At 33.9% G+C, this 16,484-nt stretch overlaps 1 protein-coding gene across 5 annotated transcripts in view; it reads right to left on the bottom strand.

The window, feature by feature from the left end:
* nrg3a (neuregulin 3a) overlaps positions 1 to 16,484 on the bottom strand; it is a 600,385-nt gene that overhangs the window by 35,466 nt on the left and 548,435 nt on the right. For 3 of the 5 annotated variants that reach the window (XM_087279167.1, XM_087279164.1, XM_087279166.1), the window contains one exon: positions 14,151 to 14,177. The exons of the other annotated variants lie outside the window; for them this stretch is intronic. In XM_087279167.1, coding sequence (XP_087135293.1) covers positions 14,151 to 14,177 — 27 coding nt within the window. The remainder of the gene's footprint in view (positions 1 to 14,150; positions 14,178 to 16,484) is intronic. 5 annotated transcript variants of the gene reach the window in all.

Genomic DNA, 16,484 nt, shown 5'->3' with positions numbered 1-16,484 from the left:
AATATATCTTTATTGGCAACCATTATTGGTACCTCTAAAAATTCCTATGAGCAAACTGTTTTAGATTTTGTACCATACATTCCCATTTTTATCTTTAATATTTTAATAAACGTTAGTGAATAGGAAAAAGGATTTTTTTTTCACAGTATTTCCTACCCTATTGCACTTTTTCTCCTAGAAAAAAAGTTTTTATCTCTTATATATATTTTATTGATTGGCTACAGAACAAACCATTGTTGTGCAATGATTTAAATAATTAACCTAACTTGCCTAGTTAACCAAATAAAACCTAATAAACCAAATTAAAGGTGCAGTATGTATGATTGATATCCAGTGGTCGAACTAGGTATTGCTTTCTTGGATCAAAACACACACAAGCGCAGGTTGCCAGATTGAGGACCAACAGGAGTGTGCATGACTATCCAGCCTAAACGCTAATTTAAATCATGTTCTAAATAACACCAATGGCATATAGAAGGAATATCTTCATATTAGAACAAGTTTTTGTCTAAACCCATACCTGGAATTTCTATTTTACAAATGTTTTTCTATTTATTTTTTTTTTTTGCAGCTGAAAACAGAAAACTTGATGACATGATCACCTCAGGTACACCTCATGTGTTTACTTCAGTGAATTGAGCCCTGAACTGTCATTGGGCAGGTTAAAAGAACCAAAACAAATAGAGCCATTCCGGCACATATTCAAAGCAGAATATTTGACATCAGAATTGTTTTAGATAAACAAGAAAGTTCACTTAGCATGTTTCTTTGATATCAGCAAACATATTATGTTATTTTTATGCTTTAGAAGAGTCTGAAACTTATACAGCACATTTAAGCCTTTAAATTGCACTTCAAACTAAACACTACTGTAGGAGCCATACATTGTGTTTTGGCCATTGGCCACAAGGTGCATAGAAGACTATGGGCCCTATCACACACCCGGCACAATGTGGCGCAAGGCACGGCGCAATAGTCTTTTGCTACTTTAAGCTTGGCGCAAGGGTCATTTTGAGGTGTTGCGCCACACTGTTTAAATAGCAAATGCATTTGCGCTCAAATGTGCGCCCATAGGCGTTCTGGTCTAAAAAAGCAGGCGTGTTTTAGCGCGTTGCTATTTTGAAAAACTGTAAATAATCTGTTCTTTAGACCAGAACAAAGTCGGTCTATTGTCTGGCGCAAAGTGCGCCTGGCTTACACACTACACACAAGATGTAGAGCAATACGCAAATATCTTTACATATGAAAAAGATATAATATCTTAAAGATTTATATAATAAGGATATATATATATATATATATATATATATATATATATATATATATATATATATATATATATATATATATATATATATATAGGATATAAATATAAATGATTAAAATATTACAAAACATATTAATTTCTAGCCTACATGAATTTAAAAACCACTGCCTTCATACTTTCTTCATCTCGGGAGGCTTTTTCAGTTCATTCAATTTGCTTTTTATTATTATTGGCAGTATTATTTATTATATCCATATTTTTATTTGTTTTATTAAAAACAAGCTTAGATTTGTCTACCTGTCAGGTTTTAGACCATATGGGGCATAGCAGGTGTATTGGAAATAACTCAGTATTTTGACCACACTTTGTTATTATTAATCATTTATTCGTTTGCTGGAAATTAGAATTGAATTTAGAAATAGTTTTGAAACAAATATTTTTTCTTAACAAATGAAATTAATTATTTATAGGCTAATTGATGTCTGTGCGGTAAGGTTTCCCTATCCACGAGAAAAAAAGCGAAAGTGAACTTACTTTATGTCATGTTAATAGTAACGTGCTTATGGCGTAATGTGCTTATGTGCTTAAAGGGAATGTAAGAAGAGACTCTGATTGGTTTATTCTCAAAACACACCTATAACTCATTAAGAAAATAAACTCAACTTTTTTAGACCATGCGCCATGGCGCAAAGTGGAGCTAGCTCTCTGCAACTCTCACATGGTCGCCCACTGAAGCTAAGCAGGGCTGCGCCCGGTCAGTACCTGGATGGGAGACCACATGGGAAAGCTAGGTTGCTGCCGGAAGTGGTGTTAGTGGGGCCAGCAGGGGGCGCCCAACCTGCGGTCTGTGTGGGTCCTAATGCCCCAGTATAGTGACGGGGACGCTATACTGCTCAGTGAGCGCCGTCTTTCGGATGAGACGTTAAACCGAGGTCCTGACTCTCTGTGGTCATTAAAAATCCCAGGATGTCCTTCGACAAGAGTAGGGGTTTAACCCTGGCATCCTGGCCAAATCTGCCCACTGGCCTCTGTCCATCATGGCCTCCTAACAATCCCCATATTCCAATTGGCTTCATCACTGTCTCCTCTCCACCAATCAGCTGGTGTGTGGTGTGCGGTCTGGCGCAAAATAGCTGCCGTCGCGTCATCCAGGTGGATGCTGCACACTGGTGGTGGATGAGGAGATCCCCCACCATTGTGTAAAGCGCTTTGAGTGCCCAGAAAAGCGCTATATAAATGTAAGGAATTATTATTATTTTCCCGTCCTTAAGTTAGCAAAAATGCGTTCTGACACGCCCTGAAAGCGTTTGCACCCTGCGTTTTGCGCTCTGCGCATGGACCGTCAAAATAGAGCCCTATATAACTGTGGCTTCACTGCATGGAGCAAGATAGTGTTGGTAGGAAGCACACAGTTTTTGACCGTCTCGTACCGTAGCGCAACTTAACTTAAGTCAACAAACAACTTAAGGTAACAGAGAAATGTATATAGATTAAGGAAATGTGCTGAAGTAATTCTGTTCATTGGAAAATAAAGACGTCTTTATTTGCATCTATTTTGCCTACGGACTCTGACTTTACGCGTACAAAACTTGCTTTCTCTACCAACAATAGCGGCAATGGAACACCGCTACAACTATTGTCTTGCAAAATAACAAGTTATTAAGTTATTAAGACTATTATGTTTAAAAATGTAGTAAAAAAATATCCCTCCATCAACCAGCAAATATTTGCTAAATCCTTAAACTGAATATATAAACTGAAAATATTCATTTCTACCATCAGGGTAACAGTTAACATATTCTATATTTGTGTTTATCTGTCTACCTAGCACACTGTCAGGAGGACGGTTTGAGAAAAAAAGATACAATCTGATGTGACCTAAATAAGTATTTTGAGAAAAAAAAGCATATACTTTCGTCCCCAAAACAGACTCAAGCTACTGTTTATTATAATTATTATTTTTGGTTAATTTAAAAAATCAAAAGGTTACATGATCTATATTTACCAAGGATGCCAATATAAGTGGATGCCAATGTACTATACATTATGTAGATGCATATGCAGAGAACACAGCTCATTACATCACAAAATATTTGTGGCTGCGATAGAATCAGACAGAAATAAGAGAATAAAACATGGCTAGTTGATCTAATTGGAGCTTAATTTTCCAAAATGCTAGATTGCAATGCAGCAAAACTCCTCTATGTATAAGGCAGGGAGTCATGAAAGTGACTCATTGGAAAAAGGCAAGTAATAGACACTGTTATTTATTTAATTAATTTCTTTTGAGGGGATGGATGGCACAGGACAAGTGCTAAACCCTAAATGGACACTATTAAGTGTGAAAAATAGCAGCTGTCACTTCTCATATGAAGGAGTAAATCACGCTTGTCTTCACAACTGTTAATAGGCAATCAATCAGATTACACTGAGAAACAACACACTCTGGAGCTGCACAAACTTCAGTGTAATGAATGTGTCGACTACATGAGTGTGATTAAAAATCAGACAGTCATATGAGCTTAAGGTCAGGCTCAAAGCAACGTTAGCAGTCTTTCAGTTGGAAATATTATTTTAAAATGGCCACCCAAAGGAATATTATACTTTCTTAATATGAGGCTTGATAGCATTTTTGGTATGTTCATTTTTTTAAAGGTAACAGATAGGGAAGGGAAAATGTTTAGGGGGGAAATCATTCTGTAAGTGTTATTCAGCAGTGTGTGGTGATTCTTTACTTTAATAATGAATAAAAAAGGGTGAAATTTCTGCAAATAAATTTTTATAATGTACTTTTTAAATGATAGAATAATTTTTTTTGTACACTGTTTTATTATCAATACCATTTCTTTATTAATTTATTAAAATACATTTAAAAGGGAACCTATTTTACCCCATTTACATGAGGTAAGATAAGCCTTGTGTGTCGAATGTATCTGTAAAGTTTCAGCTCAAAATACACATCAGATAATTTATTATAGCCTCTAAAATATACCCATTTTGATGTCTGAGTACAGTGTACAGTAGCCTGTGACTTTAAACGCAAATAAGCTGCTTCTATCTGCCCACTGCTACCACATGTATGTCTGCTTCTCATGCGTTACAGCAGATAAACAACAGTCTGTGATAGAGACAGTCACAGATGAAGTTAAAATACAGCTCATTAGTCAAAAGTACCAAGTAAGTTTATTCCATGTATTTGTGGTGGAGTTTCTTCAAGTCTTTCTGAAATGATGAGTCATACACAAAAGTCATTTGCAGAAATCACAGAGAGTTGGAACACATTTTAATCCTAGTTGAAAAAAATTTCCGTGGACATGTTTATAGAAGTTTTTTTTTATAAAAACATGGCCCCTGCCAATCAATTTGATAAGCGGGGAAAACTGCACTTCATGGGCCTCAAAATCACTGGGATTTGGGTCCAGTTTTAACCTCAGAATTTTGTCTTTATACCACTCCCAATACAATTGTGGACACACTACTTACACACAGTTCTGTTCAACAATATGATTTTCATCATAGGTGCCTGTAAGCTTTTTAATTAGAAAAAAATATTATTGTTATTATTATTATTATTATTATTACTACTACTTTATATTATTATTTAAGTTGTTTTAGTACATCAAGCTTACCTAAATGAAAAATTTGAAATAGTTCTTGGTTCAGAATATTGAAACTGAATAAAATGAAAATATGTGGGTGAGTTTATTTAAAGACAGAGGTTATTATAATTTATTCAATTATTTCAATGAATTTATATATATATATATATATATATATATATATATATATATATATATATATATATATATATATATATTTTTTTTTTTTTTTTTTTTTTAATTATAAAGTATTTTTAGGTGAAAACCGAAGTGGACACTGATAAAGGTGAACATTTCTCATCTGTCATTTCTCATTAAACAGTTTTTATTTAGCTTAATGTTTTAATTAACATACAGTTGCAGTCAGAATTATTAGCCCCCCTGTTTATTTTTTCCCCAATTTCTGTTTAACTAAGAGAAGATTTTTTTTCAACACATTTCTAAACATAATAGCTCATTTCTAATAACTGATTTATTTTATCTTTGCTATGATGACTAAATAATATTTGACTATATATTTTTTCAAGACACTTCCACACAGCTTAAAGTGACATGTAAAGGGTTAACTGGGTTATTTAGGTTAACTAGGCAGATTAGGGCAATTTATTTTATAACAATGGTTTGTTCTGTAGACTTTCGAAAAAAATATAGTTTAAAGGGGCTAATAATTTTGACCCTATTTTTTAATTTTTTTATTTAAACTGCTTTTATTGAAGCCAAATAAAACAAATAAAACTTTCTCCGGAAACCGAAATATTATCAGACATACTGTGAAAATTTCCTTGCTCTGTTAAACATCATTTGATGTCACATAATAATAATAATAATAATAATAATAATATTAAATCAAAGTGGGGCTAATAATTCTTACTTCAACTGTATGTATAGGTATTATTTTTGAGGTTGTACTTTTAGTTCATTCTAGTAAACCAATGCATTGTGGGACCTTCACTTTTTACACCCACCAAATCGATTTCTCATTCATATGGGTTGTCCTTCTCCTCCCCCTTATACCTTCTCTGCTAATATAGATACAAAAGATTATCCAAAGGTTCACAGGTTCATATAAGTTCACTAGCTCACAGAAAAGATCAATAAATTCAAGTGCAAAACCTTGTGAAACTAATCATGCGTCATTTGATTTCTTCTCTTGCTTTCATCATTTATTCATCATCATGCTTCACAAATTGACTTATTACACCCATGCCATTATATGTCTGCCATCACATAATTAAAGTGACTGGAAACTCTGGCATAGAAAAAGCTGAAAAAAGGGCAGAGGAGAGATAAGAGGAGGTGGGAAGTATCAGCACATTCTTCTACACATTACCTCATGCCCTTCTATGTATCATTGATCCTCTCAAACAGAAAAGAGTGACGGCCTGAGAAAGTGGGGTGTTATGTTAATTTCTCTCCTCTTTCATTCAGAGCCTGCTGTTATTACCTGTGCTTTTACATATATACATATTACAAGTTTCTGAACAACCTATTTACACCTAAAATTGTACACTCTGTTACACAGAAAACAACCCATATTTGTAGAGATGTGATATATGGAAATATATTCAAATTACATGATATACAATTTCATGTTTGCAATACACATGTATAAAGTATGTCTCAACATGTAGTAAACAGTAGAAGTCAGATTACATCATATTTGACTTGATATTTTTAAAGACACTTCTATACAGTTTAAAGTGATATTTAAAGGCTTAACTAGGGTAACTAGGCAGGTTAGGGTAACAAGATAAGTTATTGTAAAATGATGGTTTGTTCTGTAAACAATTGCAAAAAAAAAAATGCCTAAAGGGGCTAATAATTTTGACCTTAAAATGGATTTACTAGACTTTCTCCAGAAAAAAAAAAATATTATCAGACATACTGTGTAAATCTCCTTGCTCTGTTAAACATCATTTGGGAAATATGAAAAAATGTATAGATAAAAATTTTAAAGCAGATTATTGCAAAGTAAGCTTAAAATTACTCAATTGCATACATGAACTTTACTTAAAAAAAGAGAGAAATTAAGTACACCTTCCTCTTTTTAGCAAGAACTCTAGCTTATGTAAATACATTTGTAAATACACTTTGTTGAAAGATGATGTCATGTGAGACAAATCAATTGATTTACTTATAATTCATTTATTAGCTAATAGGCAATCATGGTGATATTTTTCTTTCACTGTAGTTTCCATAGGAAAAAATATGGACAAGATCACAAAATATAAGATCTATACTTTCTGTATGCTATCTGCTTAATTAAGAAACCAAGTTGCAGTTCAGTCACTTAATGTATACAGACGTATAATCTGCAAATACTGTTAACTCCTGTGTCAATTGGGGTAATGTTTTAAGAATGCTAATTTGATCATTGATTTGCATGGGCTGTTTACAGTGTTTTGGCACCCTTTTCATGAAAGGAATTATTCAAATCAGCTGGGTGCTGTTTATGTTGTGCAGTTCTCCACTTTCTACAGTATATTATTGAAGATGCACCAGACTACAACTTCTATTCAATTATTCAACTACAGTAATCACACGTCTGGATCATGCCTAATTTTCTCCATAATTTTATGAATTACTGTTGCCATGATTGCAAGAAAATTCTCATAAATGACTCTTCTTAATATAATTCACAAAGTTTACAGAGCAATGTTAATTATGCTAGGCAGAAAAAAGCAGGCATTATATAATAATCCTCATTTGCATTGAAATGCATGTTTGCTCTGAAAAAGAATAATTAGTTCATTTACATTCAAAGATTTACATTTTATGCTTGATTGTGGCATTTTTTTTTTTTGTAATAAGACACCAAGTTTTCCACTAAAATAACCTGATTATTTATTATGTTCTCATTTTTTTTTTGTTGTTGTTATCTTTGTGTGTGTTTTTTTAGTGGTTGTCAGTGTATATATTTGCTGTAAAAAATGCAGTGAGAATGAAATCCTTTATTCACTGTGAAGGTTATGGGAATCTAAAGTAAAATACAGTTATTCCAGGTAGACTCTAAGTGTTCAGAATGTGTGTGTGTGTGTGTGTGTGTGTGTGTGTGTGCATCAGAGGGCTGAACTCTTTGATGTGTCTTTGAAATGCTTGGAGCGCCACTGAAATGTCAGCTCTTTCAATCATTAACCAGTTCAATCATGGTTATCAGTTGAGAGCTGTTACTGGTACAGGCCTAGCACTTCTGGTCCTGCATGCCTGGGCATAGCTTTGTATAAAGTGCACACTTAGGTCACACTACCACGCAAACATGCCCTCAACTTACTCAAACTGTGACTTCTGAAAAATGCTTCTGTTTACTCACAGATCTGACACATCAGAAAACCCCAAAAAACTGGCTAGGCTATATGTAGTGATGTGTAAAGATAAATAGGAAGCCAGCAAACAGATGCTACTGCATTGCCTGTCGCTCAAGAGTGAGATTTCAATGTCAAAAAAGAACTGTCTAGACTGTCAGAGTGAAAGGAGTGAAGTCTGAATGGACTGGGAGGAAATCATACAAACAAATAAATCGTCACTGACTGTATATTTATTTAGAACTATATCTCTAAAAAACATTTTGAAAACAAGGCGCAGTGATTTGCAGCCTATTTGAAATAAATTGTTTCTTTATTTTTAACTATGTGAAATTGGTCTCACTTTACTATAAGGTTTCATTACTAACATAAACTAATTATGAACAATACTAGTATAGCATTTCGTCACCTTGAAATTGTAAGGTTCTATCTGCGTTCTAAATGATTTTGAGATATTGAGCTTCAAAGTTTTTGCATTTCATATATCAATCAACATGTGTGTAACAGTTCTCTTTCATACATTAATGTGAAAGAGACCCTAAATGTACTCTAAATGTAAATTATCAAAATTTTCTTACATTTGCAAATTGGAGTAAAAAAAAAAAAAAAAAAAAAAAAAAACACGGTAAATGCAGATAGAACCTTAAAATTCTGAAAAGTCAGTTTCCAATTATCTAGCTCTAGCTGGCAGATCATTCATTGAAGCATTACTTTTCAAGAAATACAATCAAAAATGTGTAAATTGGTGTTTGAACAACATGTTAAGTAAAATTTGTAAAAGTAAAATGTTTTTTTAATAACATTTATTTCATGTTTTAGGATGAATAGTTTTTCTTGTTCAAATTAAACATACAGAGTTGTGCTAAATATTTTTTCAAGTGCAGATGTTAATGTTATCTAATTAATAAGGTATTATTGATTACATTTTATGCTTTATATGAATTATGGAATTATATTTATTGATTTATATGTCCCATAAATTAAATGAAGTATTTGCCCTTCAGAGCTTAATATTCAATTTAAAGACTTTAAAGAAAACAAACAATGAGCAAATGAGTTTAATAAACACTGAAAAATGTTTTACTTACCAAATATATACAAAATAAAAATATTTGACATTTAATTTATATCTTTTTTAATATCAATTTCTTTTCAAAAGTGTAAAATTTAATATTGCATCTCAGTGTCAAAAAATGCTTCTAAATGCTTCTCAAAGTTGTGTGGTGCAGCAATATTTAGCCGACTCTAATTTTGTGTGATTTGGTCTTTCCTGCTTTCCTGCTATTACTGTTGCATGGTTAAGATGTTTGCATGCCTGTTAACATTAGTTAATGTAATTTAAGTTAAAATTAACTAACAACTGACCCAGCCGAGGCTCGAACAAGCGACCTTCTTGCTGTGAGGCAACAGCGTTACCTACTGCTCCACCGCGTTACCTACAGTATATATATATATATATATATATATATATATATATATATATATATATATATATATATATATATATATATATATATGTATATATATATATATATATACGCACACACACACACACACACACACACACACACACACACACACACACACACACACACACACACACACACACACACACACATGTTTGTGTGCAACAATGTACCAAAATTCAAGCTTGTATAAATTAAGGCTTGGTTTCCTAGGTAAATTATTTTTGTTGCTGATTTTTGAATTTACAAATCAAAATATTTATTATTATATATTATAATTATGTCAAACCTACTCAATCTTCTGGTACCAGTTTGTTGTTAGGTGTAGTACCTTGCGATTTTACAGTTGCCAGAGTTTTTTTTTTTTAAATGACATGATTGTACTCAGAAAAGCACTGCTTTTTAAAACTTTTACAAGAAATCTACTGTATTGTTTACTTAAATATGTTTTTAATAAAGCATAAATTTTTAATTGATGGCCTAATTGCTACAATAACAAACTAAAACTAATCTTAAAATTTCCACTCAGTTTTAATTGCTTCCGGAACGGAAAAAATACTCCCCCTCAAACTGTTACTGGATCCATGTTTTTCTATACTTCTTTAATAGAAAGCAGAGCTTGGTATGTCGTCTTGAAAGGTCTGCTGGAATCACTCTACTCTCTTGCATCAGTGTAGTGCACTCTATGCCACTGCAGCTAAGAGGAAGTGACACTGTCTTCACAGGTATCATTTTGAGCTCTGAGTGTGCACATGGCAACTATCAAACCATCACACAGAAAATAAATGTTAAAACGAAGGCTTAAACAAGCTGTCACGCTGAGTCCTGCAGCTGAGTGAGATAAAGCAGGGCATGAAAGCCCGTCTCAGCCTTCACAATGTTCTTTTCTCAGATGGCAGAATCAAAACACTTAGGACCTGCCTCCAGTGACACACTTCAGGTGGTCTTCTGGTCTTACAGCTTTCATTTGCGTGTGCCCATGACGTCTAAGACTGTAGGAGGCCTCCTTTGACTTTCAGTTATTCCGAATTGGATAGATAAAGAGGTGGATTCACCGATGGAAAGATAAAAACTTACACAGACAGACAGAAAGACAGACAGACAGACAGACAGACAGATATATAGATAGATAGATAGATAGATAGATAGATAGATAGATAGATAGATAGATAGATAGATGATAGATAGATAGATAGATAGATAGATAGATAGATAGATAGATAGATAGATAGATAGATAGATAGATAGATAGATAGATAGATAGATAGATAGATAGATAGATAGATAGATAGATAGATAGATAGATAGAAATTATTAATTAAAGAATGAACAAATGAATGAAAGAATTCAAACAAACTAATGAATAAATAACTCATGACCAAATTAACGAGACAGACAGACAGACACTACTGTCTACCACAGTGACCCCTTGTTTTTATGTGTGTTTATATGTTATATAGCATGTTCTGAAATGTTTACTTTTTTTCTTACATTGTTTATTTAACTTTAAATTATTATGATATGTTGTTTCTATTATTTTATTTTAACATTTTATTGTAATATTATATTTGTCCTCCTGTTTCAAGCTTTTGCAATATAGTGTCATTTACAGTCATGCCAATGAAACAATTTTGAATTGAATTGAAATAAATTGAGGTGGATTCACGGATAGAAAGATATATACACAGACAGACAGACAGACAGACAGACAGACAGACAGACAGACAGACAGACAGACAGACAGACAGACAGACAGACAGACAGACAGACAGACAGACAGACAGACAGACAGACAGACAGACAGACAGACAGATAGATAGATAGATAGATAGATAGATAGATAGATAGATAGATAGATAGATAGATAGATAGATAGATAGATAGATAGACAAATGAATAGATAGACAAATGAATAAATAGACAAAACAAACAATTGAATGAACAAATGAATGGACACTATATAGATATATAAATAGACAGAGAGACAAACAGACAGATTTAACTAATTAGCAAATGAAGAAATAAATGAATGAACAAACTAATGAAAGAACAAACAAATGAATAAAAGAATGAACAAATTAATGGATGATTGAAAGAACAATCAAATGAAAAAAAGTACAACAAATGAATAAAAAAATGAACAAATTAAAAATTAACCAATGACAGATAGACAGACAGATGACAAACTGACCGACTGACAGACATACAGATCTGTCTAGATCAGAGATGCCCAAATTAGGGCCCGCGGGGCAAAGATTGCCCATTGTAACCTTTGATTTGGCCCACCATCGCATTTGGGAGTATTAGGGAGTATGAGTGGGGGATGGGGCGAATGACTATAACACAGGGATCGTCATTTCTAATTTGACGTAATCTTTTTTGTTTTATTGCTGAGCTACAAAAAAGCAAATTAAAATTAAATGTTTCAATTAAATGTTGTAAATTAATCAGAATTTTTAAAAATGTAAATACTGTCACTCGACTAGTGTAATTCTGTTATAAATTAGATTGTTTTGTTTTTATTGTATTAAGTTCATTATAATATATATAACCATGCGGGGTCGGCTCTTTGGAACAAGTCCTCCATTTAGACTTGTCTATATGATAACGACTTTTTTTTACACATTCCGACCAGCCTGTCACCCTCATACACTACAGACAATTTAGCCTACCCAAATCACCTGCAGCATGTCTTTGGACTGTGGGGGAAACCGGAGCACCTGGAGGAAACCCACACGAATGCAGGGAGAACATGCAAACTCCTCACAGAAATGAAAACTGAGCCGAGGTTCGAACCAGCGACCCAGCGACCTTCTTGCTGTGAAGCGACAGCGCTACCTATTGCGCCACTGCTTCACCCATATTTATATTTATAAGCAAGGTTTACCCATGGAAAATTACCCAACCTATTTTTACCTTCAGCACACTAGCCTCAATCAACTTTGGTTTTTGGCCCTTCATAAGAAAAAGTTTTGGCACTCCTGGTCAAGATAGATGATAGACGATAGGTTTTTTTTTTTTCTGCTTTTGTCTGTAGGACTAGGGTTTATGCCTACCATCCAAAGCTTTTTGTTTAGTTTTGTTTTATTGGTGTTGAAAGTAACTGAGATCATTCAGCGTAATGATTGTAATGCAGGCAAAGCCTGTCTGCAACTACTTTAGCTGTGCAGTTTGCAAAAAGCAATTGCACAGTTTTAAATGCTCATCAGCCAATCAGAAACTAGAATTGAACAACCCCATGGTGTAGTCAAATATGTTAGGCTCACCAACAGCTCCAGTTCAGTTATTAACCTGACGAAATGTCAGCTTGTCTGTAAGTGTGCTGACAGAAGTGAGTGCATCTATCTTGCAGAGTTTGCTTGGACAAAGAAAAAAAAAAAAAAACAACAACAACAAAAAATCGAAATCCAGATATCAAAGTAAGTGAAGAGCTGGCTGCTCTCAATCAGGAATCTTCTGGAAGAGGTGTGCTGGTGGTCTCAGCAATGGAAATTGGAAATCAACGTGAACAAAATCCATCTGTCTGTTACCCTCATTCGCCCATCGATTAGTAGTTCTGGGAATCTACTGAGCTCCATAATCAAAATACTGATAGACAATTCTCCCTCTGAGGCACCAAATGGTGATGCGTTAAATTCTTATGAAACTTTACCTAATAATGAGGTAATAAATAAATAAGCAATAAATTATGTGATGACCTTTAGCACAACATTTGGTATATTACCAAGAGAACAAAACTTTAAGTCAACACACATGAGGTTTTAGGTCATGAACAGCCTTTTTTAATTATATTCTGAAACAGGTACGATGACCTTTTATGTGTCAAACATTATTAGTTCATGACCCCTTTAATAGATAAACATGTGTTTTACAGACATCAAGACTTCAACTCTGCCAACAATATGAATTTCCCCTCACTGTCTCCTGCCACTGTCCTCTCAACATTTCAATGCCGTTTCCAAGGAGACTAAAGAGCATTGGGATTCTGCTGTGGAACGCAGACACGTGATTGGTGGAGAGAAAAGAGTAGATTCATAGCAAATGAAAAGCAGTGAACTGACACCTCTGATCTCAAACTTGAGCATTTATAATTTATTCCTAATCTCTGACCTTACGCTAGATGGAGTGCACAGAGTGGTTATTTGATATAGTAATCAAGTCTCTAAACCACAATGCGTTGGTAAACAGCACAGTGACTTGTTCAGGCAACTTCTAGTCTTGTCAAACATGAATGAAGTCTTGAAATTGTACGTCTCTATAAATGCAAACGCATTTTGTGAAGACTCGTGGGTCTCTTCATACAGTTTGTTGTGAGGAGTCAAGAAGGGAAAACAACACTTTAGCCCACATACAGAGCACAGTCAAAAGAGATAACAGGAACGTTCACATTCAAACACATGCAATGAAAAGAGAAGCACGACTGCACAAAAGCAGATACACAGCCGCCTCGGCTCGTATAAACTCTGCAAGCATGATTCATCACTGTGCCAATAAGAAAACACTTTCTTTTCCTTACCCATGAACTCAATGCCCAAGTGATCCACTACTCCAGCGAAGATAGAAGAGGGCAGCGATGAAGCAGGAGGAGGAAAGAGAGAGAATAGGAACATGTAAGTAACACTCATTGTTGTATTCTATTCTCACAGCAAATACAATTATACCTGTGGGTTACTATTTTGAAAAAACTATTTACGTAATAATCTTGAGATAGTCATTTGGGTGTACATCCTGGTCCTAATATTATGTAGAGATACGGATTGGATGAAATGTTCCTTTCATGTAAACATTTCCAAAGCAAGCAAACAAACAAACAAACAAACAAAACTTTCATGTGTAATTGTGAATCATTGGCAGGAGTTAATTCCTAAACTACTCAGAATTAGTTCCAAACAAAGTAGTTTTGTCACATAATTTGCAATCTGACAGAAACAAATGAAAATAAATAAATATATATTACAAAAGCAAAATGACAAGTTTAAATGTAAATATATGTTGACTTTTTATATTGAATTAAAATAAGTTATTATTATTAATATTATTATTAATATTATTATTGTCATTAAGTTTAAATGTAAGTTTAAATCTTGTAAAATTAGTGTGGATAGAATAAATTAGAATAAATGTACTTAGAATAAATAAATGTTAGAGTGAGTGAGCTCTATTTTAACGATCTAGGCACAAAGTCTAAAACACATTGCGCAAAAGCAGGGGGGGGGGGTGTTCGAATCCACTTTTTTGCTATTTTGTAGGATGGAACAATATGGTTTGTGCAGCAACACATGGTCTAACAGGGTTGTGCTTATTCTCTTAATGAGTTTTGGGTGTGTTTTGAGCATAACATGCATTAAACCAATCAGAGTCTCATCTCCCATTACCGTTAAGGGTCAGTTGCATCACACCATAGCACATTTGCTATTTACATGGCAGACTTTGAAAGTGGAAAAACTAAACGCTGCACTAGTAAAAGATCAGTTAAACAAATACTGGAGCACAAGGACACATAATGAGCCTCCTCCATACTGCCTCTTACACTTTACTTTACTTTTACTCTTTACTCCTTTACTTTCGTGGATGAGGAAACGGGGTTGTACACACTCCACTGAAGAGATTCATTAGCCTACATATTTAATTTAATTTGTTAAGTGCAAAGATTTGTTTCAAAAATTATTTCTAAATTCAGCAAACGAAGAAATTAACAATAATAACGATAAGTTATATTCAAACACACGTCCTAGGTTGCGCTGGTTTAAAATAGCAACAAATCGTGCTAAACACATTTTGCACCTTATTGCGCCAGGTGTATGATAGGGCCCAGAGTATGTTAAACACAGAAATCAAATAATACTTTCACAACAACAACAACAGCTGTATAGGCATTTAAAATTATTTCTTGACACATAATAGAATAGTTTTAGCCTAAATAATTAAGCATGTTCATCTTTTTTTAATAAAAAGCAAGACATACACTAAAATGAAATGATGAAAGTTGTAATTATCAGACAAATCTTAGCAGTTAATATCAGTTAATTATCAGTTGTTAGCTGATATTTTAAATACCAATTTCTTCATATTTTTACCTCTGCCTCGGCATATTCCTTAATGTTTCCTGTAAATTAAACCTCAGCAACACATCTTCATTTTTCATTCCAAAAAATTCCCAAGAGCTGAGCAAATGGAAACTTTGCTCCTTCAGGTAAGCTCTGTCACAGATTTAGAGGTGTGTGACATTTATTTTTGCCTCTCTTTAATGCAGTGGAGTAAACAGCATGAAGTCAAAGCACAAGAATGTATCTCCTGTGGATCTGAGAAAGCGTTGACAGCAGTTGGATAAGAAGCGAAGCTCTCACACAATGAAAAATAAAGACATCATTTCTGTTTTCTTTGGTCAGAACTCGTAAGATTTTAGTTCATTTCTTATTTATGGTAACGTCTCTTTCTCCTTCTTCAAATGCCTTCAAATTGGGCTAATTTGACTTTCACGAACAGCTCTGTAAAAGATGTTGCTTCAAGTGTGAAGATTTTAAAACCTCCCACCTGAAACAGAAGTCTGACAGGAAAATGATGGCATAGTTAAATTTGGAAGAGAAAGGCAGTATGTGTGTTGGTGCCCTTGGGAGTCTGTGTTTGGGAATGCCAACAAACTTATCAAATTTCCTTCAGAATCTTCTCAAAAAACTGTCAGCATCCTCAACAGAAATAAACACAAGCTGTAGGCGTGCAACTCTCTATAACACCACATTGTGAGCGGTTCACGGTCAGATGCTCTTCCATCCATAACAAACACAAGGCTTTCTCTTATCCTTGGCTCTGTTCCGAAAATTCTGACCTATCCAGGAAAAGTAAGAGCGAG

The sequence above is a fragment of the Danio rerio genome, chromosome 13, assembly GCF_052040795.2.
Source record: "Danio rerio strain M-AB ecotype USA chromosome 13, GRCz13ab, whole genome shotgun sequence".
Classification (NCBI taxonomy): Eukaryota; Metazoa; Chordata; class Actinopteri; order Cypriniformes; family Danionidae; genus Danio; species Danio rerio.
Note: the sequence above shows the minus strand (reverse complement) of the source record. Positions and strands in the feature narration are given on the sequence as shown.